At 43.6% G+C, this 25,755-nt stretch overlaps 1 protein-coding gene across 1 annotated transcript in view; it reads right to left on the bottom strand.

Moving 5' to 3' along the window:
• Nucleotides 1-2,856: 2,856 nt before the first annotated feature.
• ppm1e (protein phosphatase, Mg2+/Mn2+ dependent, 1E) overlaps nt 2,857-25,755 on the bottom strand; it is an 87,087-nt gene continuing 64,188 nt past the window's right edge. Inside the window, exons 2-7 of the mRNA XM_021617945.2 lie at nt 15,394-15,515; nt 10,862-11,061; nt 9,543-9,731; nt 9,166-9,309; nt 8,922-9,015; nt 2,857-7,266 (exon numbers count right to left, since the gene is read on the bottom strand). Of these exons, the coding sequence (XP_021473620.1) occupies nt 6,350-7,266; nt 8,922-9,015; nt 9,166-9,309; nt 9,543-9,731; nt 10,862-11,061; nt 15,394-15,515 (1,666 nt within the window). The 3' untranslated portion in view covers nt 2,857-6,349. The remainder of the gene's footprint in view (nt 7,267-8,921; nt 9,016-9,165; nt 9,310-9,542; nt 9,732-10,861; nt 11,062-15,393; nt 15,516-25,755) is intronic.

Genomic DNA, 25,755 nt, shown 5'->3' with positions numbered 1-25,755 from the left:
CTGAATGTGTGTTACCTAAATATGGAAATACTTATGAAATGGCTGAATTTATGTAACAATGAAAATCCTGCTTTTGTTTTATCCAACTGTATGAGAGCTCCATTGCAGATGAGGGGTAACTCCCACTGTTGTGGTTGCCTCCACGTCTCTTGAGTTCTGCATTGTATAGGAGGGTGGGTGGTAGGGGCTTAGTGTGCCAGGTTGGCGTGGCTAGAGATTGAGCTCAACAGAGATTACTTGAGTGAACTTTGGCACCTGCCATGTCCTGCTTGCATCTGGCCAGCACCAACTCTTCCTTCTTTCAGAAGGCCACCATGCCAAGAAGCGGGGCTTGATTTAGGAGGATTGGAGAGGACATGCTGCACAGTAGTCCGCAGTGCAGAAAGCCCTGTAGGAATTGACATGACTCAAGTTACTGTTATCCTACTACAGGTAAATAGTCTGTTTAGCAGGTTTCCCTCATCCCATTTCTAACCACCCCATAATGTTGTATATGTATTCACATTACCAACATATGTAATGTGTACCGAAGCGACTTCAAAGTGCCATCACTAGTGCTTCACTTCATACCAATGTTTTCTTGGGTAATTGCTCCTCATGAATAAGTTGTTTTGAACTGCTGATGGATTTGAACAGCTTTCTAGGTCTAAGCCATTTTGGTTAGTGTGTTGTCAATAAGGCCACAATGTACAGGTCGTAATGTCTCTTCCCATCATGTTATGATAGTTTTTAATATCTGTTAAGTTTATGTTCAGGAAGTGCCTCAGCTCTTCCACTGAAAATGTCCATATTGTCATCCCCCTTTTCCTTAGCCCTGATTTCACTCAAACTAGAACAGCAGATCAAATACATCCAGATTAAGGCCTTGATTCGATCAGATCAAGTGTTAACCGGCGATAGCTGACACATGCATAGCTTTGTTTTGGCGGTGTTGGAGTAACCACGATAGAGCTGTTAAAACGGTTAGCAGCTGCTCTTGTGATCATTGTCAGTCACACCCACACATTTACATTAGAACAGGGGTGTCAAACCCACTCCATGGAGGGCCTAGTGTCTGTCTAGACAACTGTGAGGGGAGTTCTTTACTAATTAGTGACCTTAATCAAGTATAAGGGAGTAGTGAACCTGCAGACACTCGAACCTCAGTGGAATGAGTTTGACACGTGTTAGAAGTTCAGAACAAAGTGTAGACTTTATAGAAATAATGGCGCTCAAATTGAAAAGAATTAAACAAAATAATGACGATTTTTATCAGCCTAATCAAGATCGATTACATCTCACATTTTAGTGTTCTAACTTGTAAACAATGTTGCATGGGATTTATCTTAATGCAACTCCGTGCTGCCAATGGCAATGTCCGCTTTAGGTATAATGCCAGGAGCCACTTGTTGATTTGACAACTAACACAGTTCCACCTCCGACACCGTCAAAACAACCGCTATGCGGGTGTCAGCTAGGGCGGATCTGATAGAATCTAGCCATAAGTGTTGAGCTGATTTAGTTTTTATAGCAACAGGAGTCTGTTGATAACCTCAGAGTAAAGCAGCAATGACAGTGTTTTGTGTAATGCCAGACTCCATTAGAGTAGTCCCTATTTCAGCCTTCAATTAATGTCCCTCTCATAACACTACATCTTCCACCCTTATTTGCTGGCTCCCAGAAAGCACTCCCCTAAATTAGAAAATGGGTCTATTTGGTCTGATGCCCTGAATGTCCCTTAATCGATCACTAGTGTGACATAGATTAAAGCCATGTCTTTTCCTGTCGGGGTGATTCTCGATTACATTTGGAACACGCAATCTTCTGTGAAACCTGGTGGATATTAACGCTCACTCATCTGTTATGTCAGACGCTAAACTGCTCCAGATATGGACACGGTCATAGTAATTAAGTTTTGTGTGTGTGTGTGTCCTCAAGCTGATGAACAACAGCAGGGAATTACTCTCCTCATTATTTGTATGTGTGCCTTAAACCTTGCAGCAAGAAAGGCCATGAGCAAAAGCTCAGCTGTGGTGCTGCTACATAATGTCAAATGTTTGAGTCAGCAGGTATATCCCTGCATTTCCATCTGTAAATAGTATACCATACCATGTGCTATGTGGAGCACAAACGTTGTACTTAGTAAGTCTGAAAAGCTGTTTATGAAATTTAGTTTGTGAAGTGTTCTTGATGTAGAATGCTTTAAACAACAAAAAAAAAGGTACACATAAATAAGTAATGATGATGAATGTTTTATGCCAGAGAAAAGATAAATGGACATCTGACTGCACACCATTCATTCCACCTGGAGGGTGAAATAAAAACATTGCAATGTTTCCGTTTCTCTACTTGGATGTTAACAAGGAAGTGCCCTCTTTGTTTTCCAGTATATTTTATTAAAATGCTGTAGCTTGCCATCCCTATCTTAAGAATGCTTGACACACTTTACAGGGTGCTGGCAATTACCTAAACTGTGAACACTAGCCATCGTGTACATGGGCATACGCGCATATCACCACAGGACAGTTGGAGGCCTTGATTAAAAATAATCTTGGTAGTTAATTAAATATGGCTGTTCCATCGCTAGGGTCTAAGCTTGACAGGTGGAGGCTAAGGACACTAATTAAGTCTCCTGGCTCTCTAAGTGGAGCCACTGAAGTCTCGACAAGAGTACAGCACACAGCTGAGGGTTTACACACACGTTTGGGAGAATTCCATAGGCCTAATTATAGTCCATCTGGTTGTACAAGAGGTCAAATAAAACTCAGACAAAATACTTGGTTTAATCTTTATACATTATACTAGTCACCAGTTCAGATACACACACACACACACACACACACACACACACACACACACACACACACACACACACACACACACACACACACACACACACACACACACACACACACACACACACACACACACACACACACATGTTTATATTACGAGAAGAACACAGAAAATACAGATACTGAAACATTTTACTGGTTTACCTAACCTGCAGGTTGGGGAACAGCTGGTCATGGGTTTGTCTTCAGGGATGCCTGGCGTACAGAGTTTGAACCGCCCTGTGAGAAGAGGCTGGCCAAGCTTAGAGACACTGGGCTGGATTCAATCCATATCACAGAGGTATTGCGTTACAGCGTTATTGAAATTTAAAGGCAATGTTCCCATGTTAGTGGAAACTGCATTCACAGTAAACAATGCATTTGTCGGCTCAATCGGAAATTACCTTTACATTTCTATTGTGCGATCTGTAACATTTCAGTTATACAGATTGAATAGAGCCCTTTGTTGTGTTTCTCATTGGGACTAATTCAATTTAGCCACCAAACGTATTAGTGTACAGCGACATCTGTCCAAGGGGTACATCATAGATTGTGTCCCATACTACCATCGAGCAGAAGTAAAGTGGTGTGTGCTCATGTCAATGTGAGCACTGGTAAGAGTTTAGGAGGGCGGCTGTTAGTTTGATCTAGCTCTGCCTTTCTCAGTGAAGACAAACCCTCTGAGAGAGCCTTTCCACGCGCGACTCATAAAGATTCATTATTGCTTACAGGAACAAAGCGTTTTGTGGACACAGTGCAGAGTCATGAGAGCAATTGAGTGACATAGGAAAGGGAAGGGGAGAGAGGGGAAGAGACCTGAACTGTGTGGTCTTTTACTATCATCAGGGAAAGTGTCATACTGGCATGGGGGGGGTCCTTTGTACCGCAGCAGTGGGTGAGAAAGAGAAGAACTGTGGGTTAAGCGAGCCAGCAAGTTTAGCTGAAGAACTATAGAGTTCGCATTTTCTGTTTATGGCTTGGTTAAGGTTCAGCGTCTTACAAACAACTGAAGCTATCAAAGACTGTGAGGGGGTGACCATTTTGACATTTCAGTGGATGGTCCTTGAGGAGCATTTCAATTCCCATGTTCCCTTGTCACTCAAGCACTGCTAACGTATACGACTCTCCTTCCAAAGGTGTCACATGAACAGTACAGTACATTGCTGGGGGCTGTGAAGCTTGATATCAACACAGAATATTGGTGATTTTATATAACAGATGTATAAGACAGACCACATGCATACTCTCAACACGTACCCACACGCCTGCACACATTCATACTTACATGTACATAATATAAATGTACTACTATTTCAATAAGCAATTGGTGCCCCGTGTGAGGAATGTTTGGGATGGGAAAGATGTGCACTTTTTTTACTCTCAAAAAGAAGCAGAAAGCTCCAAAAAAGCAGGTGATGTGAGTGGGGTTGGGGGGGGGGGGGGGCTGAGGTTGGGGAGACTCGGGGCATTCGATAACTACCTTTATATATTCAACTTTATGGTTGTCTTTCATAATTGGTCAGAAAATGGCAATTAGTGTGGTCTGCTGTTCCGAGAGTCGAAATGCAGGTGTTGGTTACACAAAGAGAAAGATGCAGAAGCATGGGCATCTTTTAACCCGAAAGGCAGTGCGCTTATTCACATCCTGCTCCTTCAGAGTGGAACACCAGGATAGAATGCTCAGATTTGTGAGGATATGGTGGTAAGCTGATAAATTATAGATTATTTCCTCTCCCACGATCAACAAAACACCTCCAGAATATTGTCTTCCAGGTGTACTGCATCCAGAAATGGTTTTCTTCCATCCACACAGGGAGCGTCGCTACAAGTCCAGAACACCACTACTGTCGCAGTCCTATTGGGCCATCTATGAAGGTCCCGGGAAGGCTCCATGTACATTCTACAACTGGAATACATTCTGCTCTCTGGAGATGCTTAATGGTGACTGTCCAAATGGCCTTCTGTAAATGACCACCATGCATTTCAGTAGGTAGGCCAGCAGGCGACCGACGACTAGTTGTTTCAGAGGAGCAGTAAGCAATGACAGTGATTGGGAACTGACTGACTGGCTGGGGGTTTCTCCGTGTGACTGTGGGTCACTGAGGTGGTTTGGTCACTTGTTTCATGTGCCCTTGTCTCCTGCCCCTGGGAACTCAATGAGACTGGAGCGGGAGCAGGTGAGGTTTTTAAACAAAAGTATGGAAATGGCACACTGTGTTAGTAAAAGTTGAAAATGTCAGGAATGGCACAAACAATTCCTGTTTTCTTAAGGGTATAAAGATGGGTTTTTCCAACAGCGAGAATTAACCTTCTTTGATAAATATTGAATGGTGGTTGCCTGGGCCAGGAGAGTGGAGGCACATTTTATAGAACCTAGTCATTGCTAGATAGCATTTACTATTTTATTTTTTAAAAACTTTTATTTAACTAGGCAAGTCAGTTAAGAACACATTCTTATTTACAATGACGGCCTAGGAACAGTGGGTTATCTGCCTTGTTCAGGGGCAGAACAGATTTTTACCTTGTCAACTCAGGGATTCAATCTAGCAACACTTCTGGTAACTAGTCCAATGCTCTAACCACTAGGCTACCTGCTGAAACTATGGAGTTTCAGAAAAAATACCATTTACATTTGAAAGGATAATGAGATTAAGATTAATTTACTATATTTGTCAAACCAGAGATGAAGACTTTGACATTGATCATGCTTATGCTCTATTATTGTTAGTGAAATTTTAGCAGCATAGTGATTGGTTAAGTAGCCCATGTAAGTGATATGACACACATGGGTCCGCATTGTAATGGGAAGCTTAGAAGGGACTTTGTCGACTGAGGCTCAAAATTCCCATCCATTTTTATTTTTCAGGAAATGGTCTTAAGTGACAGATATTGAAGGCATTTGTTCTGCTGCTTTGTCTCAACTATTCTGGCCCAGTAAGTCTTGCAATGCCTGATAGGGAACTTACTCACACCCAACCTGTTGGGAAAGACTTCTCGTCAATGAGAACACATCTTGTGTTTAGTGTTATGTAACCATCAATTTGACAGGCATAGCACGGACTGATTAATGTCTGCTCTTGGATGACGTCATCCCCAACATTATAAATATAATATCATTTCTTAATAATATCCCCTTTTAGATGCCATTATCCTCTATTGTAACCCCATCTGGAATACATATCGGTCTATATATGTTGGATTTATTCAGGTAAGTGACCACTAATCTTATAATCCTGTATTAACTACTCCCATTTATGGAGATGGAGTGAGTGGATAATTTGTATTCCATTATGAATCTGAGAGTACAGTACAGTATGTGTTTGCAATATGGGCCAGGAGCAGTAAATTGTTATGTCCGGCCTCCTGAATGGGGCTGTGTGGCTGTGGGGAGGGGTAGGTGCATGTAGAGATGAACGGACGGACGGGGTGCCAGTGTCCTGGATGGGGAGTTTATGATGGATGGATGAATGAATGACTGTAGTCAGATAAAGGAAGGGGCAGGAGAGAGAGGAGCTAGTGGAGATTATGTCACATCATCAGACTCTGCTGACGTTGGGTAGGTGGGGGAGGGCCACCCCAGGCCTTCTCTCAGGGCAGCGCTGGGGGTAGGGCACACTACGGGTGGAGTGCAGCAGGCCGGGGAGCTCCCTGGGCGCTCGGCCCCAATCCCGGGACCACCACCCCCATCTGGGGCTCACGCACTCCATCCTCCGGGTGTGCCTCCCCGCGTAGCCAAACAGGGCGGCCGCCAGGGGCCATTGTCCATCTGAGCTGGGATCCTGGCAGGTGGGGACTCGGAGTTTAGGCCGGGGCTTGTGCCTGGAGCCCTTTAGCCCCTCTTCTAGACAGGGCAACCAGGCCGCGCCATGGCCCTCGGCAGGCATGAGGTTCTGGGTGAGGCCTAAGGACGGGGACGGGTGTGAGCTGGCCAGGGGGAGCCTGATCGGACCCTCCTCTCCCAATGTGGGCCCCAGCAGGCCTAGGGTGGTACTGTCTGTCAATGAGTCCATGCGGTCTTCATAGCCCAGGTCGGCTGGAGCCGAGCACTGCTGCAGGAAACAGTGACTCTTCCCCCCAACGTCCGCGGTGCCCCCGTCCTGGCATGCCATCTCCCCTTGCCCTTCCTCCTCCACCTCCTCATCCTCTATTTCCTCCCCTGCCCCCTCCTCCTCTCCCGGGGGGGGCGCGCGGAGGTCTCTAAGGAAGACCACAATGACGGAGATGTTGTCGCTGGAGCCAGCATCGCGGGCCGAGGCCACCAGCTTGTGGGCCACCATGGTGCTGTCGCCACTGTTCTCCGTCAGGTGGTCGCTGACCACACGCACCGCCTCATCAGGACTGACTGTGTCGTAGAAGCCGTCGCAGGCCAAGATCAGGTAGTCCTCCGTGCCGTCCAATGTGACTATGTTGTGGTCGGCATCGCCAGAGATGTAGGGCTTGTGCTCATTGTCGCCTGTCAATCACCAAGAGAAAGAGGGATAAGAAACGAGGGAAAAAAATCATATATTGTAAAAATTTTTATCATTGAAACATTTGTCAAAGTGCTGAACAGCAACCTGGGCATAAACACCATAAAGAGCTGAAAGCAATATAATTTGATATTCCGTGCAGCTGTTTCTGTCATGTCCACCATGCTATGCATCTGTTTTGAAATCAAGGTGGAGAAAAACAAATAATACATTTTAATTTAATAAATAATAATATAATATCTGCTGCTTGCCGCCTTTGCTTTCTGTTCAGCCTTTTGTGACTAATGTATTTATATAAACATGTAAATTAATATCAGTGTAGCAATATCTGTCCTCTCTCCTCTCCTGCATGCAGTAGGAAACAGTTATAATGTAGCAGCTACAGTATTTCCTGTCGAGGAAGTGGTTTTGATATCAGATTAGGGAAGCTTTAGGATTTGGGAACAGAAGGTCACAGTAGGGCTTCCTCACTAGCCACCACTAAAATAGCTACCGGGAAATAAGACTAGACGCTAGCCTCAAGTTGCCTTGTGAATCAGTGCTTGAGGTCAATTAGAATTGAGGTCAGTGGTCTCCCGATTGGTGCAGTGATGTAAGACACTGCATCGCAGTGTTAGCTGTGCCACTAGAGATTCTGGATTCGAGTCCAAGCTCTATCGCAGCCGGCCGCGACCGAGAGACCCATGGGGCGGCGAACAATTGGCCCAGCGTCGTCTGGGTTAGGGGAGGGTTTGGCCGGCAGGGATGTCCTTGTCCTATCGCGCACTAACGACTCCTGTGGCAGGCAGGGTGCAGTGCAGTTGTATGGTATTTTCCTTTGACACATTGGTGCGGTTGGCTTCCGGGTTAAGTGGGCATTGTGTCAAGAAGTAGTGCGGCTTGGTTGGGTTGTGTTTCGGAGGACACACGGCTGTAAGTATCTAATTGGATACCATGAAAAAGGGGTAAAAAAAAAAGGTCAGTTAACTGAAATTCCAAATCAATAATTGAAAAAAGTGCATCTAAGCTATTTAAAAATAAAAATCCCTTCCTGAATAGAATGACTTCAATTTGAAATGACCCCAACCCTGTTGTGTATGTGAATAGGTACAGGATGGATTCTAAGGCAGTCTTTACAGTCAATTCCTATGTTGATGCCAGTGATGTTGTAGTATTGGAGCTGTGAGATTATTCCATTAAGATGTAAATAGCTGCTGGGAAATCAGACTGGTTACGTACACTCGTGTATGCATATAGGTACAGGTAACCCCCACCCCCCACCTCTGGGTTGCTATTTGTCTCCCACTCAGCACTGTCAGCTGGCCCTTGGCTGTGGCCCATTAGACTCTGTCATGACCTCTCTGCTCTGGCGCTCGCATAATCACCCAAATAGTTTAGACTGATTATGGGCCTGTATGCAGGCACACATTCGCACTCTCTGCAGGACACACCTACACGACATACTCCGACCCCTTGCTGACCTCTCAATTTTATCAACACTCTTCTCATTCACGCTGGCGGTGACCAAGGTAACACACACACACACACACCCTCCAACCAGAGGCAGTCCAGGGGGGACTCAGCAACAGACATGGTACAGCAGCTGCAGTCTGTACTATATATGGTAATTGTATAAGGCAGAGGGTGATTGTTGGTGTACCTATGGCTCTGGATACGGACAGGCTGCCATTAACCCTCCATGTGCCGAACCAGATGACACAGCCTCCCAGAGCTTCAATACGCTGCTTCTCATCCTGTAGTGGGAGAGAGAAAGATGGTATTATGTATAACGGTATGTGCTTGTATATGTGACAGACATCTCTGCTTAAGTGATGTTAGCGCCTGTGTGTGAAGTGAACAGTAATTAAGTGAGTGTGTTTTGCGTGTGTGTCTGTGTGCATTACCTCTCTGTCAGGCTTATGAGGCTTCATCAGTTCCACGGCCTGGCCCTTCTTGACCAGCATGACCTGAGAGTCCCCCAGCCAGGCCACGTACAGGGTCCGCCCCCTCAGGAAGGTCACCACCCCCGTGGTGCCGCAGCGCAGGTTCTGTCACACACACAAACACACACACACACACACGTAGACATAAATACATGAGTGTATAGTAATAACTGTTTACTATGATTCACAGAAATGTTATATCTATTAGAAGCAAATTCTGAACAGTAATAACAAATGCTCAGACATTTGAACTAACCTTGCCTCTCTGCAGTTCTACAATACCAGTAGTATTGAAATGAAACCTTCAAGATTAATGTGGCCAATGTTTGAGCCCTTACCTCCATCTTAGCTTTCCGGATGAAGCGTTCGTCGGTGACTCTGAAGGCGCGACAAAGGGCCTCCCCTGGATCCTGGCTGAAGCACTCCTGGTGCACCATGTTGACGTGGAGGTGGTTGGCGGCATAGATGGCAGCGTCCACGCCCCCGTGGCCATCGAACACGGCGAAGAAGGCCTGCTCCTCCTGGTCCTGAAAACACACAGTGTAAGGTCAAAGGTTAACACAGTATGACCTGCAATGTCATATAGCTTCAATATTTCTTCCCTTCATTGGAGTCATCACTTGTTCTAACATGATGGTGATTCATGTATAGTGACTCTCATGCTTTGTAAACATCAGAGTATGAAGCAATGCAAAGCATTCATCTGTCCAATCTCAATCATCTTTACAACAAGGTTCCATAAACAAACTTAACTGGTCATAGTAAATTTAAATTACCATTGGGTATACAGCATAGTTGTGTATCACTCTCATGACGTTGTGCGTTTTCCATGAATGGCATGTGTAGTGCCTCGTCGCGAATATGCAAATCCAAATATAACCGGTTTGTGTCTCCACTCATCCATCTGCTTTAATTAACTGGGGTTTAATGCCAATTAGCCGGCTTACCCACCACTAGCACGCTTAATAGAATGGATAAACATTTGATCCGACAGAATAATTATCTCATTATATGAGGATCTTTGAGCTGGTGTGTTTGCCTGTCTGGGATTTCTCAATGGTCGGTTGGTTCAGAAGGGATGTGAGGGAATTAATAGGATAGGATTTCAATGACATATCTGATTGACTCTGTGTGGCTCAGATAAAATGCCATTATCAGCCTGGGGTGTGGTGTGTGTGTCAGTCTGTTTGTGTGTGTGTGTGTGTGTGTGTGCCCGAGGAAGCATGCTAGAGCACTATGGCCAATAATGCTATTAGAAGCATTTAATTCACTGGCAGCCACCTAATGTGCTATTATTTACTGCTCTCATTGGGGCTGTATTGGGAATAAGTTGGATAGTGGAGTTTTATTGATCTTCTACCTATAGTGAAGTGAGATGGTAGCTTCCCTGCAGGGCATCTGGATTAGCCCACCGGGTTAGTCTACTGGGTTTACCCACTGGTAATCTGATCCTAAATCTGTGGTTAAAATCTTCCATCCTCATTAACCATGCTAGAGTGAACTGATCCTAGATCTGTGGTTAAGGACGACTCTGTTCATGCTTACCTGTATGTTGAACTGATCCTAGACCTATGGTTAATGACTACTATGTTCATGCTTACCTCTATGTTGAACTGATCCTAGACCTGTGGTTAATGACTACTCTGTTCATGCTTACCTGTATGTTGAAGAGAGTGTTGAAGTCGGGGATGACGATATGTTTGTCCTCCATCTTGCGGCGCATGTTTTTGATGGCGTGGATAGAAGTCTCGTAGTAGGGCTGAGGGCGGCGGCGGTAAGGGAAGTCTTTCAGCCACAGGCAGCATGTTTCACACAGTTTGTTGAAAATGAGCCTGGCAAATGCCACCGACTCAATCTCTAAAAGACGACACACGCATAAACAAACACACAAATGGCATGTGATCAGACCACAGGCTCACACACATACAGTACACTACACACCATACACTACACACTATACACTACACACCATACACTACACACCATACACTACACACTATACACTACACACCATACACTACACACTACACACCATACACTACACACCATACACTACACACCATACACTACACACTATACACTACACACCATACACTACACACCATACACTACACACTACACATGGATGCATTAGTGCACTGGTGAAAAGAATGGCATACAGATGCATATAGTCACATGAAAAGAATGTGCCGAATAATATACATGCATGTTTTTATTTAACTAGGCAAGTCAGTTAAGAACAAATTCTTATTTACAATGACACACACACACACACACACACACACACACACACACACACACACACACACACACACACACACACACACACACACACACACACACACACACACACACACACACACACACACAGTCCCAAATGACCCATTAGTCTGGGAACCCCTGTTTTCCATACTTGAGATCTGTCACACTTGAACCCACCCAAAGCCACTCATGCAAGCTAACATGGGGCCTTACACGGGGAATACAAGGGGAAACAGCTCAATGGAAGAGAGAAGATGGTTCCAGTGGAATTAAGGACAAGTGGGCAAGAGAGGCCATCTGGCAAATGGGTTGGGGGCTGGGGAAACGGACATAGAGATGGCGTAAGGAGGGAAAAAGAGGATGTCATGAAGAAGTGATCTCGCCGGCTGGGTCTCCCGGAGGGGACGGCTGACATTTTCTCCTCCACACCGTCTCCGTCTGTGTGCTGCAGACTGCACTCCTACCAGATTTAATGGGAATAGGTCACCGATTGTCTGCACGCCTAACCTCTCATGTCTCTCTCCCCTGGCTAACCCCTGTCTTTTGTTTGCCTGTGAGGAGTAACACTATGATTATATTGTTAAATGTAATGCTTCTGACTTTTTCACACTAAACAGTTTCCCGTGTGTATCAAAAATGGTCCACCACCCAAAGGATATCCAGCCAACTTGACACAACTGTGGGAAGCAATGGAGTCAATATGGAACGCTTTTGACACCATGAAGAGTCCATGCCCTGACGAATTGAGGCTGTTCTGAGAGCAAAAGGGGGTGCAACTCAGTATTAGGAAGGTGTTCTTAATGTTTTGTACACTCAGTGTAAATAAAGTACATATATAAACTCAGCAAAAATAGAAACGTCCTCTTACTGTCAACTGCATTTATTTTCAGCAAACGTAACATGTGTAAATATTTGTATGAACATAACAAGATTCAACAACTGAGACATACATTGAACAAGTTCCATAGACATGTGACAAACATAAATTGAATAATGTGTCCCTGAACAAAGGGGGGTTGTCAAAATCAAAAGTAACAGTCAGTATCTGGTGTGGCCACCAGCTGCATTAAGTACATTAAGTGCATCTCCTCCTCATGGACTGCACCAGATTTGCCAGTTCTTGCTGTGCGAAGTTACTCCACTCTTCCACCAAGGCACCTGCAAGTTCCTGGACATTTCTGGGGGAATGACCCTAGCCCTCACCCTCCGATCCAACTGGTCCCAGAAGTGCTCAATGGAATTGAGATCTGGGCTCTTCGCTGGCCATGGCAGAACACTGACATTCCTGTCTTGCAGGAAATCACGCACAGAACGAGCAGTATGGCTGGTATCATTGTCATGCTGGAGGGTCATGTCAGGATCAGCCTGCAGGAAGGGTACCACATGAGGGAGGAGGATGCCTTCCCTGTAACGCACAGCGATGAGATTGCCTGCAATGACAACAAGCTCAGTCCGATGATGCTGTGACACACCACTACAGACCATGACGGACCCTCCACCTCCAAATCGATCCCGCTCCAGAGTACAGGCCTCTGTGTAACGCTCATTCCTTCAATGATAAACCCAAATCCGACCATCACCCCGGGTGAGACAAAACCGCGACTCGTTAGTGAAGAGCACTTTTTGCCAGTCCTGTCTGGTCCAGCAACTTTGGGTTTGTGCCCATAGGCAACATTGTTGCCGGTGATGTCGACCTGCCTTACAACAGGCCTACAAGCCCTCAGTCTAGCCTCTCTCAGCCTATTGCGGACAGTCTGAGCACTGATGGAGGGATTGTGTGTTCCTGGTGTAACTTGGGCAGTTGTTGTTGCCATCCTGTACCTGTCCATCAGGTGTGATATTCGGATGTAACGATCCTGTGCAGGTGTTGTTACACGTGGTCTGCCACTGCGAGGACGATCAGCTGTCTGTCCTGTCTCCCTGTAGCGCTGTCTTAGGTGTCTCACAGTACGGACATTGCAATTTATTGCCCTGGCCAAATATGCAGTTCTCATGCCTCCTTGCAGCATACCTAAGGCACGTTCACGCAGATGAGCAGGGACCCTGGGCATCTTTCTTTTGGGTTTTTCCAGAGTCAGTAGAAAGGTCTCTTTAGTGTCCTAAGTTGTCATCACTGTGACCTTAATTGCCTACCATATGTAAGCTGTTAGTATCTTAATGACCATTCCACAGGTGCATGTTCATTAATTGTTTATGGTTAATTGAACAAGCATGGGAAACCCTTTACAATGAAGATCTGTGAAGTTATTTGGATTTTTCCTAATTATCTTTGGAAGACAGGGTCCTGAAAAAGGGAAGTTTCTTTATTTGCTGAGTTTATACAGTACCAGTCAAAAGTTTGGACGGACGGGGGGGGGGCGGGGGGGGGGGGGGGGGTTTATTTATTTGTACTATTTTCTACATTGTAGAATAAAAGTGAAGACATCAAAACTATGAAATAACACATATGGAACCATGTAGTGACCAAAAAAGTGTTAAACAAATCAAAATATATTTTATATTTTATATTATTCAAAGTAGCCACCCTTTTCCTTGATGACAGCTTTGCACACTCTTTGCATTTTCTCAACCAGCTTCATGAGGTAGTCACCTGGAATGCATTTCAATTAACAGGTGTGCCTTGTTAAAGTTAATTTCTGGAATTTATTTCCATCTTAAATTGTTTGAGACAATCAGTTGTATTGTGACAAGGTAGGGGTGGTATACAGAAGATAGCCCTATTTGGTAAAAGAGAGAAACGAAAGAGAAACGACAGTCCATCATTACTTTAAGACATGAAGGTCAGTCAATCTGGAAAAGGTAAAGAACTTCAAAAGTTTCTTCAAGTGCAGTCTCAAAAACCATAAAGCGCTATGATGAAACTGGCTCTCATGAGGACCGCTACAGGAAAGGATGACGCAGAGTTAGCTCTGCTACAGAGGATACGTTCATTAGAGTTAACAGCACCTCAGATTGCAGCCCAAATAATGCTTCACTTAGTTCAAGTAACAGATACATCTCAACATCAACTGTTCATAGGAGACTGTGTGAATCAGGCCTTCATGGTTGAATTGCTGCAAAGGAACCACTACTAAAGGACACCAATAATAAGAAGAGACTTGCTTGGGCCAAGAAACATGAGGAATGGACATTAGACCGGTGGAAATCTGTCCTTTGGTCTGATGAGTCCAAATTTTAGATTTTTGGTTGCAGCCCCTGTGTCTTTGTGAGACGCAGAGTAGGTGAACGGATGATCTCCGCATGTGTGGTTCCCACCGTGAAGCATGGAGGAGGTGGTGTGATGGTATGGGGCTGCTTTTCTGGTGACACTGTCAGTGATTTATTTTGAATTCACATTCTTAAAATAAAGTGTTGATCCTAACTGACCTAAAACAGGGAATTTTTACTAGGATTAAATGTCAGGAATTGTGAAAAACTGAGTTTACATTTATTTGGCTAAGGTGTATGTAAACTTCCGACTTCAACTATATATTTATAATATTTCCCCTGCATTCTCTTTCTGCCTCTTTCTCTCTCTCCCTGGCAAAAACACAGAGATCTTAAAGGAGTGATGCAAGGTTATTTAGACTGCTGTTTCCTTCTCTTCTAAAAGACCTCTGCTCTCGCTTGTTCGCTCCACAGAGTGCTTTATTTTGTCACTAACAAAGTAAAGGGAATTATAAGTGACAGTGGATGGCATCAAACTGTGGTATGAAAAAAGTGAGCCAGGAAGTGCAACTGTTTTAAATGCTAAGTATTAGATTAGTATACAAATGGTGATTTTTCTCATTTGTCCATGGTGTTGACTGAAACAACACCTAAACTGACAAAGGCTTTGAATTTCAGCTAATATATTGTATAACAAGTAACCCTGTCCATACAGTAGCCTAGCTAGGTCAGTACATGACCTGATTTTGCATGTCAGGCGTGGGCTGACAGGGGACTCACGGGGGAAAGGGTCTACTCCATCCTCAACAGTCTTCTGGATGTGGTAGATGGAGAGGTCACTCTGCAGAACACTGTCTGCTGTAGACCGTGCCAGGGCAGCCGCCAGGGAGAAGGGGCAGTTACTGTAGGAAAAAAAAGGGAAATGGAGGCGTTATAACAGGAAGGAAGAGAGATCAAAGCGTGGGAGGAAGAGGGAAGAAGGTTGTCATGACGTTGGGCTCTTTGGGTAGAGCAAGCCCAATCCCCCTCTCCCTGCCTCCCCCTTGCCTCCTTCAACTAGGTTGCTGTGGTCAGAGAGACGTCGTAAATTCCTGAGCATCTCCTCATGGACACACAGTATAGAGAGAGTACATTTTCAGAGACAACAAAGGAATTCCTTCCACCTCACAGAACTTGAGGTACAAACAAATTTCATGTTCCGGAGAAAGTATAAAAGATCCGTGAAGAATCCAGCTACGAACTGGTCCGTTTGTCACAACTTGGGGAAGCTCATGGGAGACGGTGTGGCCACATTACCATAACGCTGTTTATATAATAGCCTCAGATATGAGGTTTACATCTAATTGTTGTATAAGATGAATGAGTGAGTATGATACTGTTTGTATAATTGTGTAATATGATTTTGGACTACAAAATACAATTCCCTTTTGATTTGAACTAAATCAGAGGACCGCCCCTGAGCCCAGTTAGGGTCAGACATCCTGGGACAGCCCTTTTCGGCCCTTCCGAATAAAACCCCCACTCAGGTTTTTGATCGGCAGACCGAGCTTACCTCAATTACGAGATGGCTAAAGGTTGCAGACCATGAATTTCTCCATTAGAAGGACAAAGGTTGTAGATCATTGCTGAAAATGTTAACCATACCACGTGGTTAAACTCTTAGACTATCGATACCGACAGAATAAGAACAAGTCTTTGATATTAATTACTTGTCTGCAGCTAGGAATTCGGTATCATTGAACGCGAAGAACGACAACCGCCGAAACATCCATTCTATAACGAATGTCACTCTGAACTATTCCCTCTAACCACGACAGAGAGAGAGAGGGAGAGAGATGGACAATTCTACAAAATAAATGAACTTTTCACCAGCGATCAAGACGACACACTGAGCGTAAATACATTGGGGAGAACAAGTATTTGATACACTGCCGATTTTGCAGGTTTTCCAACTTAAAAAGCATATAGTTGAATGAACAAAACTTCCATCCGTTTTGCAACAAAGCACTAAAGTAATATGCAAAAAATGTGGCAAAGGAATTAAGTTTTTGTCCTGAATACAAAGCGTTATGTTTTGGGCATATCCAACACATGACTGAGTACCAATTTCCATATTTTCAACTATGGTGGTGTCTGCATCATGGGTATGCTTGTCATCAACAAGGAGTGAGGAGTTTTTTAAAAATAAAAATAAATGTAATGAAGCTAAGCACATACAAAATCCTAGATGAAAACCTGGTTCAGTCTGCTTTCCACCAGACACTGTGAGACAAATTCACCTTTCAGCAGAACAATAACCTAAAACACAACACCAAATATACACTGGAGTTGCTTACCAAGGAAACACTGGCCGAGTTAAAGTTTGACTTAAATTTGCTTGACAATCTTCGGCAAGACTTGAATTGCTGTCAAGCAATGATCAACAACCAACCAAATTTTTAAAATATACAGTGGGGAGAACAAGAATGTGATACAGTGCCGATTTTGCAGGTTTTCCTACTTACAAAGCATGTAGAGGTCTGTAATTTTTTATCATAGTTACACTTAATCCAGACTAATCCAAAATCCAGAAAATCACATTGTATGATTTTTAAGTATTTAATTTGCATTTTATTGCATGACATAAGTATTTGATCACCTACCAACCAGTAAGAATTCTGCCTCTCACAGACCTGTTAGTTTTTCTTTAAGAAGCCCTCCTGTTCTGCACTCATTACCTGTATTAACTGCACCTGTTTGAACTCTTTACCTGTATAAAAGACACCTGTCCACACACTCAATCAAACAGACTCCAACCTCTCCACAATGGCCAAGACCAGAGAGCTGTGTAAGGACATCAGGGTTAAAATTGTAGACCTGCACAAGGCTGGGATGGGTTACAGGAGAATAGGCAAGCAGCTTGGTGAGAAGGCAACAACTGTTGGCGCAATTATTAGAAAATGGAAGAAGTTCAAGATGACGGTCAATCACCCTCGGTCTGAGGCTCCATGCAAGATCTCACCTCATGGGGAATCAATGATCATGAGGAAGGTGAGGGATAAGCCCAGAACTGCACGGCAGGACTTGGTCAATGACCTGAAGAGAGCTCGGACCACAGTCTCAAAGAAAACCATTAGTAACACACTACGCCGTCATGGATTAAAATCCTGCAGCGCAAGCAAGATCCCCCTGCTCAAGCCAGCGCATGTCCAGGACTGTCTGAAGTTTGCCAATGACCATCTGGATGATCCAGAGGAGGAATGGGAGAAGGTATGTGGTCTGATGAGACAAAAATAGAGCTTTTTGGTCTAAACCACTCGCCGTGTTTGGAGGAAGAAGAAGGATGAGTACAACCCCAAGAACACCATCCCAACCATGAAGCAGGAAGGTGGAAACATCATTCTTTGGGGATGATTTTCTGCAAAGGGGACAGGACGTCTGCACCGTATTGAGGGGAGGATGAATGGGGCCATGTATCGCGAGATCTTGGCCAACAACCTCCTTCCCTCAGTAAGAGCAAAAGATGGGTCGTGGCTGGGTCTTCCAGCATGACAACGACCCGAAACACACAGCCAGGGCAACTAAGGAGTGGCTCCGTAAGAAGCATGTCAAGGTGCTGGAGTGGCCTAGCCAGTCTCCAGACCTGAACCCAATAGAAAATCTTTGGAGGGAGCTGAAAGTCCTTATTGCCCAGCGACAGCCCCGAAATCTGAAGGATCTGGAGAAGGTCTGTATGGAGGAGTGGGCCAAAATCCCTACTGCAGTGTGTGCAAACCTGGTCAAGAACTACAGGAAATGATCTCTGTAATTGCAAACAAAAGTTTCTGTACCAAATATTAAGTTCTGCTTTCTGATGTATCAAATACTTATGTCATGCAATAAAATGCAAATTAATTACTTAAAAATCATACAATGTGATTTTCTAGATTTTAGTTTTAGATTCCGTCTCTCACAGTTGAAGTGTACCTATGATAAAAATGACAGACCTCTACATGCCCCTTCATGCTTTGTAAGTAGGAAAACCTGCAAAATCGGCAGTGTATCAAATACTTGTTATCCCCACTGTATATTAGTGGGGTTTTTCCCCTTTAATTAAAAATAATGGATTTTTCTTCCACTTTAACGTTACACAGTATTTTGTGTAGATCATTAACAAAACAATTACAATTAAATCTATTTGAATCCCACTTTATAAAAATAAAATGTGAAGAAATCCAAGGGGCATGAATTCCTAACTGTATGATAAGCACTGCATACGGGGGAAACCAAAGTGACTCAGCCTAGCTACTCTATAAGAGGAATACTCAAATTAACATGAGGAGATAACTTAACATATCTCAGATAACAGGTTAAATGTCTCTTTGTGCCAAGTGCCATACACGTTCACATTCCATCTTATTGCGGGTAAGCAGTGATAACCAGTCTAGCTACAATACCTGTTTAACATATTGGGTCAATTGTAACAATTATCATCGGGGAAGTTGATATCTTTTTGGCAGAGACTCATACAAAGTAAAAACATTTACAGCATCCTCTGAAATGTAGATCATGTTGAAACTGCAGCTACATTAATAACATTTGATAGCAAGGTCATAAGTTATTTTTAACTGCACAATATTCTAATTTAGATCGAGAAGTTAAGAATGAGTCAAAGTTGATCTTAAGCCTAAAATGTGATTATCTCTACTCCAGATACTACAGCTTATTAACTCAGGCAAAGATTATTTTACTAATTGCTGGTTAATGTAATAATAATAATAATAATGTATGCCATTTAGCAGACGCTTTTATCCAAAGCGACTGCATCCATGCGTGCATCAATTTTTTACAAACCCAAAAATATCCTAGCATTGTAAGAGCCATGCTCTACCAACTGAGCTACAGACTCTACTCTGTACTAGACTCTAATGGTCTAGTACAGGTAGCCAGGTTAGTATCAGTGCTTATGTAACTCCTGTGTTACTAGAGAGCAGTTGGCAGGATATTCTCTGGGGTTTAAAGTTGGTGGTGTGTGTGTGTAAAGAGCTGGACAAGAGAAGCAGAGAGCTTTTCCTGACACTCACACACACACACGTGTGGTCATCCCATGACACATGCTTACAACGAGTAGGAGATAAACATAAGGCCTCCTATACCACTGGTGGTTTTCCAAACGAGTCACGATTATTCTGAAACCACTACAATTCAATGCATTAATGTTGAGTGCTGAGATGAGTCAATTTAAAACACAGTACAAAATCTATTTTGACTGAACACATTTTTGATTCCTCTCTGGTATCCTTTTATTCACCAACAATCTAACTCTCAAATAAACCCTCTTTCAAGTTGGACCCACTTGCTCATAAAAAAATACTACTCTATCTGAATGTGGAGAGGACAGGGAGTGGGTAGATGGCCTGAGGTTGTGTGGTGGTATGAGTGTACAGTATTGTATGTGTGTGTAGGAAGAGAATGTGGGGTGGATCTGTGGTTAAGTGGTGTGTGTGAAAAAATACATGACATAGGTAAGGCATGGTCTCCTTATATGCGATTATATGGATGACAGTGCTACAGCGAGAGAGAGATGCTAACAGCCTCATTGGTCCCAAGCTGCCATGCTGCCATCTTTGCTAGTCCACCTCCTCCGCGTTTCCATTCATAGAAATTCTCTGTCTTTCTTCCTCGCTCTTTCTCTCTCGCTAGCTCACATACTCTGCCACTGCCTTGCTGAGAGGGGCGTGTGCCGACGTGAGTAGCCCTCATTGGCTGAGGGACTCCGGCACATTCGTCAGCAGCCAATAAGGTCCCCCCTCTGCTTGTGCGACACAGTGAAGTCAGATCAGTGTGAAGGAATGGGGATGAGGAGGAGAGAGAGGCTCTTTTCACACATTTATCTCTGTGAATTCTATTTTACAAACCTAACTACGTGCATTGCTTCTCATCGTGACGACAACAGATACAATGTGTTAGAGCTTCACATCTTGCAGTTTTTTTCATCTATTGGCTGACAACTCCTTTACTGGGTTATTTCTATATACAGTGCCTTCAGAAAGTATTCACAGCCCTTGACTTTTTCCACTTTTTGATGTGTTACAGCCTGAATTTAAAATGGATTGAGATTGTCACTGGCCTACACACAATACCCCATAATGTCAAAGTGGAAATGTGTTTTTAGAAATGTTTACAAATCAATTCAAAATTAAAAGCTGAAATGTCTTGAGCCAATTAGTATTCAACCCCTTTGTTTTTGCAAGCCTAAATAAGTTGAGGAGTAAACATTTGCTTAACAAGGTCCCTCAGTCGAATAGTGAATTTCACGCACAGATTCATGCAAAAAGACCAGGGAGCTTTTCTAATGCCTCGCAAAGAAGGGCACAGATTGGTAGTTGGATTTTTAAAAATCAGACACTGAATATTTTGAGCATAGTGAAGCTATTAATTAGGCTTTGGATGGTGTATCAATACACCGAGTCACTACAGAGATACAGGCGTCCTTCCTTACTGAGTTGACGGAGAGGAAGGAAACCGCTCAGGGATTTCACCATGAGGCCAATGGTGACTTTAAAACAGTTACAGAGAAAGGAGAAACAACATATAGCTACTCCACAATACTAACATAAATGGCAGAGTGAAAAGAAGGAAGACTGTACAGAATACATATTTTTCCAAAACATGCATCCTGTTTGCAATAAGGCACTAAAGTAAACTTTATGTCCTGAATACAAATAATTATTTTTGGGGCAAATAAAACACAACACATTACTGAGTACCACTCTTCATATTTTAAAGCATGGTGGTGACTGCATCATGTTATGGTATGCTTGTCATTGGCAAGGGAGTGTTTTAGGATAAAAATAAACAAGAGCGCTAACCATAGGCAAAATCCTAGAGATAAACCTGGTTCAGTCTGCTTTCCAACAGACTGGGAGACAAATTTGCCTTTCAGCAGGACAATAACCTAAAATACAAGGCCATATACTGGAGTTACTTACCAAGATAACATTGAATGTTCCCGAGTTACAGTTACAGTTTTGACTAAAATCGCTTTGAAAATTGAAAATGGCTGTCTAGCAATGAATACGTCAAGGGGTATGAATACTTTCTGAAGGCACTTTATACAGTTTATTCCATATCTATAATTGAGGCCCTATAGGAGCTTTTTATATTCTCCCCATGCCAGCTAGTCTATAGTGAAACTCCTTATCATCATGGGCGATGTTACCGTTTGCATGGTCTAGATCTGTATTGACATGCGTAGCTGTGAGTCTGGGAGAAACAGAGCGTAGCATAGAGGGCTTTACTGCAGCTTACTGCAGCTGCTGTCTGTGGAGGTGAAAGATCTGGGTCGGGGAGCCTTGCTTTGACGTCATACTGAGAGAGAGGAGGCTCAGCTCGGCTTCACTACTGCACAGAGGGAGGAAGAGACAGAACGACAGAGACAGGATGAGGGAGGGACAGTGGGAGAGAGAAAGAGACTCATCATAACCTCAGATTGAGAACTAGTACCTCTCTCTGAAGCGTATTAATCAAATGTAAAAGACAGGCAGCTCCACTGTTCTAGTCTCCCAGAGACGTCTCTCACTGAAAATGAACATAATGTCCATAAGGATCCCAGTGAATCCTCTCTGGGTGTTCTCTCTCTCTTTCTTGCAAACCTGAGTTCTTCTCTTTTCCTTACTAATTCCCCTCCTGTGTCACAGGGGGTTTGGTGGGCTCTGTATTCCCTTAGCTGATCAGGTTATCTACAGCAGGGTTGTGTGTGTGTGCTTTTCCTTTTAGAAACAACTATGGCTGGGAAAAAGGAGGGTGGACTCAAAAATGAAATACGAATAAAAAAGTAAATACGAAGAACTGGGCCAAGATATGAGAAGTGGTCAACAAGTGATCAACTTTGGGCCATAACACTGTCAACATCACGTAAAACCACTAAATGTAGGCATGTTTAGATTTGGTTTGTTTTATGGCCTGTTTTTGTGTTGTGGATTTGTTAGTCTCCCTGCTAGCACAGTGCCATTAAGTAATTAATGAATCCATCCATCCATGTGGAAGGAGCTTGCAAGCACAATAAGTAGACATGGTTATGGATGCCTCGTATCAAGGAGGTTCCCCTGGGGGTTTTGTTAAATATGGCAGAATGAAAGCGTATCCATCGTCGCATGACAGCGGAGTCAGTCTCAAAGAGGACATTCTGTGGAGAACAGAGGAGGCTGGTGGTAGGAGCCATAGGAGGACAGGCTCATTGTAATGGCTGGAATGGAATTGATGGAACGGTCTCAAACATATGGAAACCACATGTTTGACTCCATTCCAGTGATTCCATTCCAGACATTACAATGAGCATGTCCTCCTACAGCTCACCCCACCAGCCTCCACTGGTGGAGAAGCAATCTGCCATGATCCACATAAACAGGACTCTGCTACAATTCCTCCTGGGCACTATTGGCATATGATGCTCACCGATATCTACAGCTACGCATTAGGAAATCTTTACACAAAGAAAAGGTTGCAAAGTGAGCATCTTGGCTACTTTACAGTCTAGCATGAACCTGTGACATGGCTGAAGGACTCTATCAAGGCTCTGGCAACTAGCACTGTGTTGCATGTAAATGAAAAGGAGAGACTGAACTATGCTTATGGACTCAGGAACAACATAAATGGAACTCATCGTGTTCCTGGTACTTGGAATAGACATCTCTAATAGGCTGGCTGAGGATGGACTCTCATTCTCTCAGTGATATTGGTCCCCTAAAACAATTGGGATGGCTGATTTTAGTATCACTCCCTATCACTCCCTAAATGTCTACTGTTGAATGCTTGATACAGACTCTTGAAGGCAAATGGCTATTTTTACTCATAATGGCAGGCCCCCTCTCTTCCTTAAATGGCAGCTGAACTAAAAAACCTACTTATCTGGTTGAAAAGATACAGTATTAGGCAGAAACATTGATTCGAGTGTAAACATTGACTACAAAGGGTAAACAGCATATTTTTTCTAATATTATCTTCCAAAACAACGAATTGCACTATTTATGGAAGCTGTTATGTTCATAGAGCCCCTGGATATTTGAGGGTTTGGTTTTGATTTCAACCATGCCCACTTGCCCACTAGCACAGGATGATAACGCCTGGGAGAATTATCATGCACAGAGAAACAGCTGTGCTGAATGCGCTCTATCCAATAGTACGGCAGAACCTACAGACAGTGGAACAGACCTGCCCACAAAATACAGCGCCTCAGACTTGTTTACACAAGACAACACATCGGCAATGTTATGTTAAAAGAACACTAGGCCCTTAAGCCCTTTATCGAGTGACCACTTGCTGATGTGTTTGATAGTGATCATGGTCTGCCACTGTTTTGGGCAAAATTACAATTGAGACGATGCACACTTTAATTGCAACTGCCATTTGTCAATATTGCAAAATTCACAACTCATTTGCGGGCATTTTGTGTTCCGCCACGACCTGTTTTGTAACATGATTCGCTATGAAACACTGCCAGACAGACTCACACGGTAATAGATAGTAATACAGTTTTTGTCACACTTTGCTACTGACTTGAAAAGATGATTTAGCTAGCGTCGCCTGCCTGCACAATGTGCCTGCTAGCTACTATCTAGCTTCATTGACAAAAACAGAGATGAAAATTAGCTAGCTAATGATTTTGGGAACTGATAAACATTGTGTAGCTTGTGCTTTATTTACGATAGTTTGTGACACCTTGCTGATGAAGTTGTAGACAGCTTCTCAGAAATCAGTCCTGCATGGCAGCTGACTTGATACTGTCTGGAGTGAGTGCACTACTAGTTTTCATTTTTTTAAATGTACAGTGGGGCAAAAAAGTATTTAGTCAGCCACCAATTGTGCAAGTTCCCCCACTTAAAAATATGAGAGAGGCCTGTAATTTTCATCACAGGTACACTTCAACTATGACAGACAAAATCAGAAACCAGAAAATCACATTGTAGGATTTTTAATGAATTTAGTTTCAAATTATGGTGGAAAATAAGTAGAACACTGAGTCACACTCCAAACTCCACTATGGCCAAGACCAAAGAGCTGTCAAAGGACACCAGAAACAAAATTGTAGACCTGCACCAGGCTGGGAAGACTGAATCTGCAATAGGTAAGCAGCTTGGTTTGAAGAAATCAACTGTGGGAGCAATTATTAGGAAATGGAAGACATACAAGACCACTGATAATCTCCCTCGATCTGAGGCTCCACGCAAGAGGCTCTCACCCCGTGGGGTCAAAATGATCACAAGAACGGTGAGCAAAAATCCCAGAACCACACGGGGGGACCTAGTGAATGACCTGCAGAGAGCTGGGACCAAAGTAACAAAGCCTACCATCAGTAACACACTACGCCGCCAGGGACTCAAATCCTGCAGTGCCAGACGTGTCCCCCTGCTTAAGCCAGTACATGTCCAGGCCCGTAGGAAGTTTGCTAGAGAGCATTTGGATGATCCAGAAGAAGATTGGGAGAATGTCATATGGTCAGATGAAACCAAAATATAACTTTTTGGTAAAAACTCAACTCGTCGTGTTTGGAGGACAAAGAATGCTGAGTTGCATCCAAAGCACACCATACCTACTGTGAAGCATGGGGGTAGAAACATCATGCTTTGGGGCTGTTTTTCTGCAAAGGGACCAGGATGACTGATCCGTGTAAAGGAAAGAATGAATGGGGCCATGTATCGTGAGATTTTGAGTGATAACCTCCTTCCATCAGCAAGGGCATTGAAGATGAAACGTGGCTGGGTCTTTCAGCATGACAATGATCCCAAACACACTGCCCTGGCAACGAAGGAGTGGCTTCGTAAGAAGCATTTCAAGGTCCTGGAGTGGCCTAGCCAGTCTCCAGATCTCAACCCCATAGAACATCTTTGGAGGGATTTGAAAGTCTGTGTTGCCCAGCAACAGCCCCAAAACATCACTGCTCTAGAGGAGATCTGCATGGAGGAATGGGCCAAAATACCAGCAACAGTGTGTGAAAACCTTGTGAAGACTTACAGAAAACGTTTGACCTCTGTCATTGCCAACAAAGGGTATATAACAAAGTATTGAGATAAACTTTTGTTATTGACCAAATACTTATTTTCCACCATAATTTGCAAATCAATTCATTAAAAATCCTACAATGTGATTTTCTGGATTTTTTTTCTCATTTTGTCTGAAGTGTAC

Source organism: Oncorhynchus mykiss, chromosome 10, assembly GCF_013265735.2.
Source record: "Oncorhynchus mykiss isolate Arlee chromosome 10, USDA_OmykA_1.1, whole genome shotgun sequence".
Taxonomy (NCBI): domain Eukaryota; kingdom Metazoa; phylum Chordata; class Actinopteri; order Salmoniformes; family Salmonidae; genus Oncorhynchus; species Oncorhynchus mykiss.
Note: the sequence above shows the minus strand (reverse complement) of the source record. Positions and strands in the feature narration are given on the sequence as shown.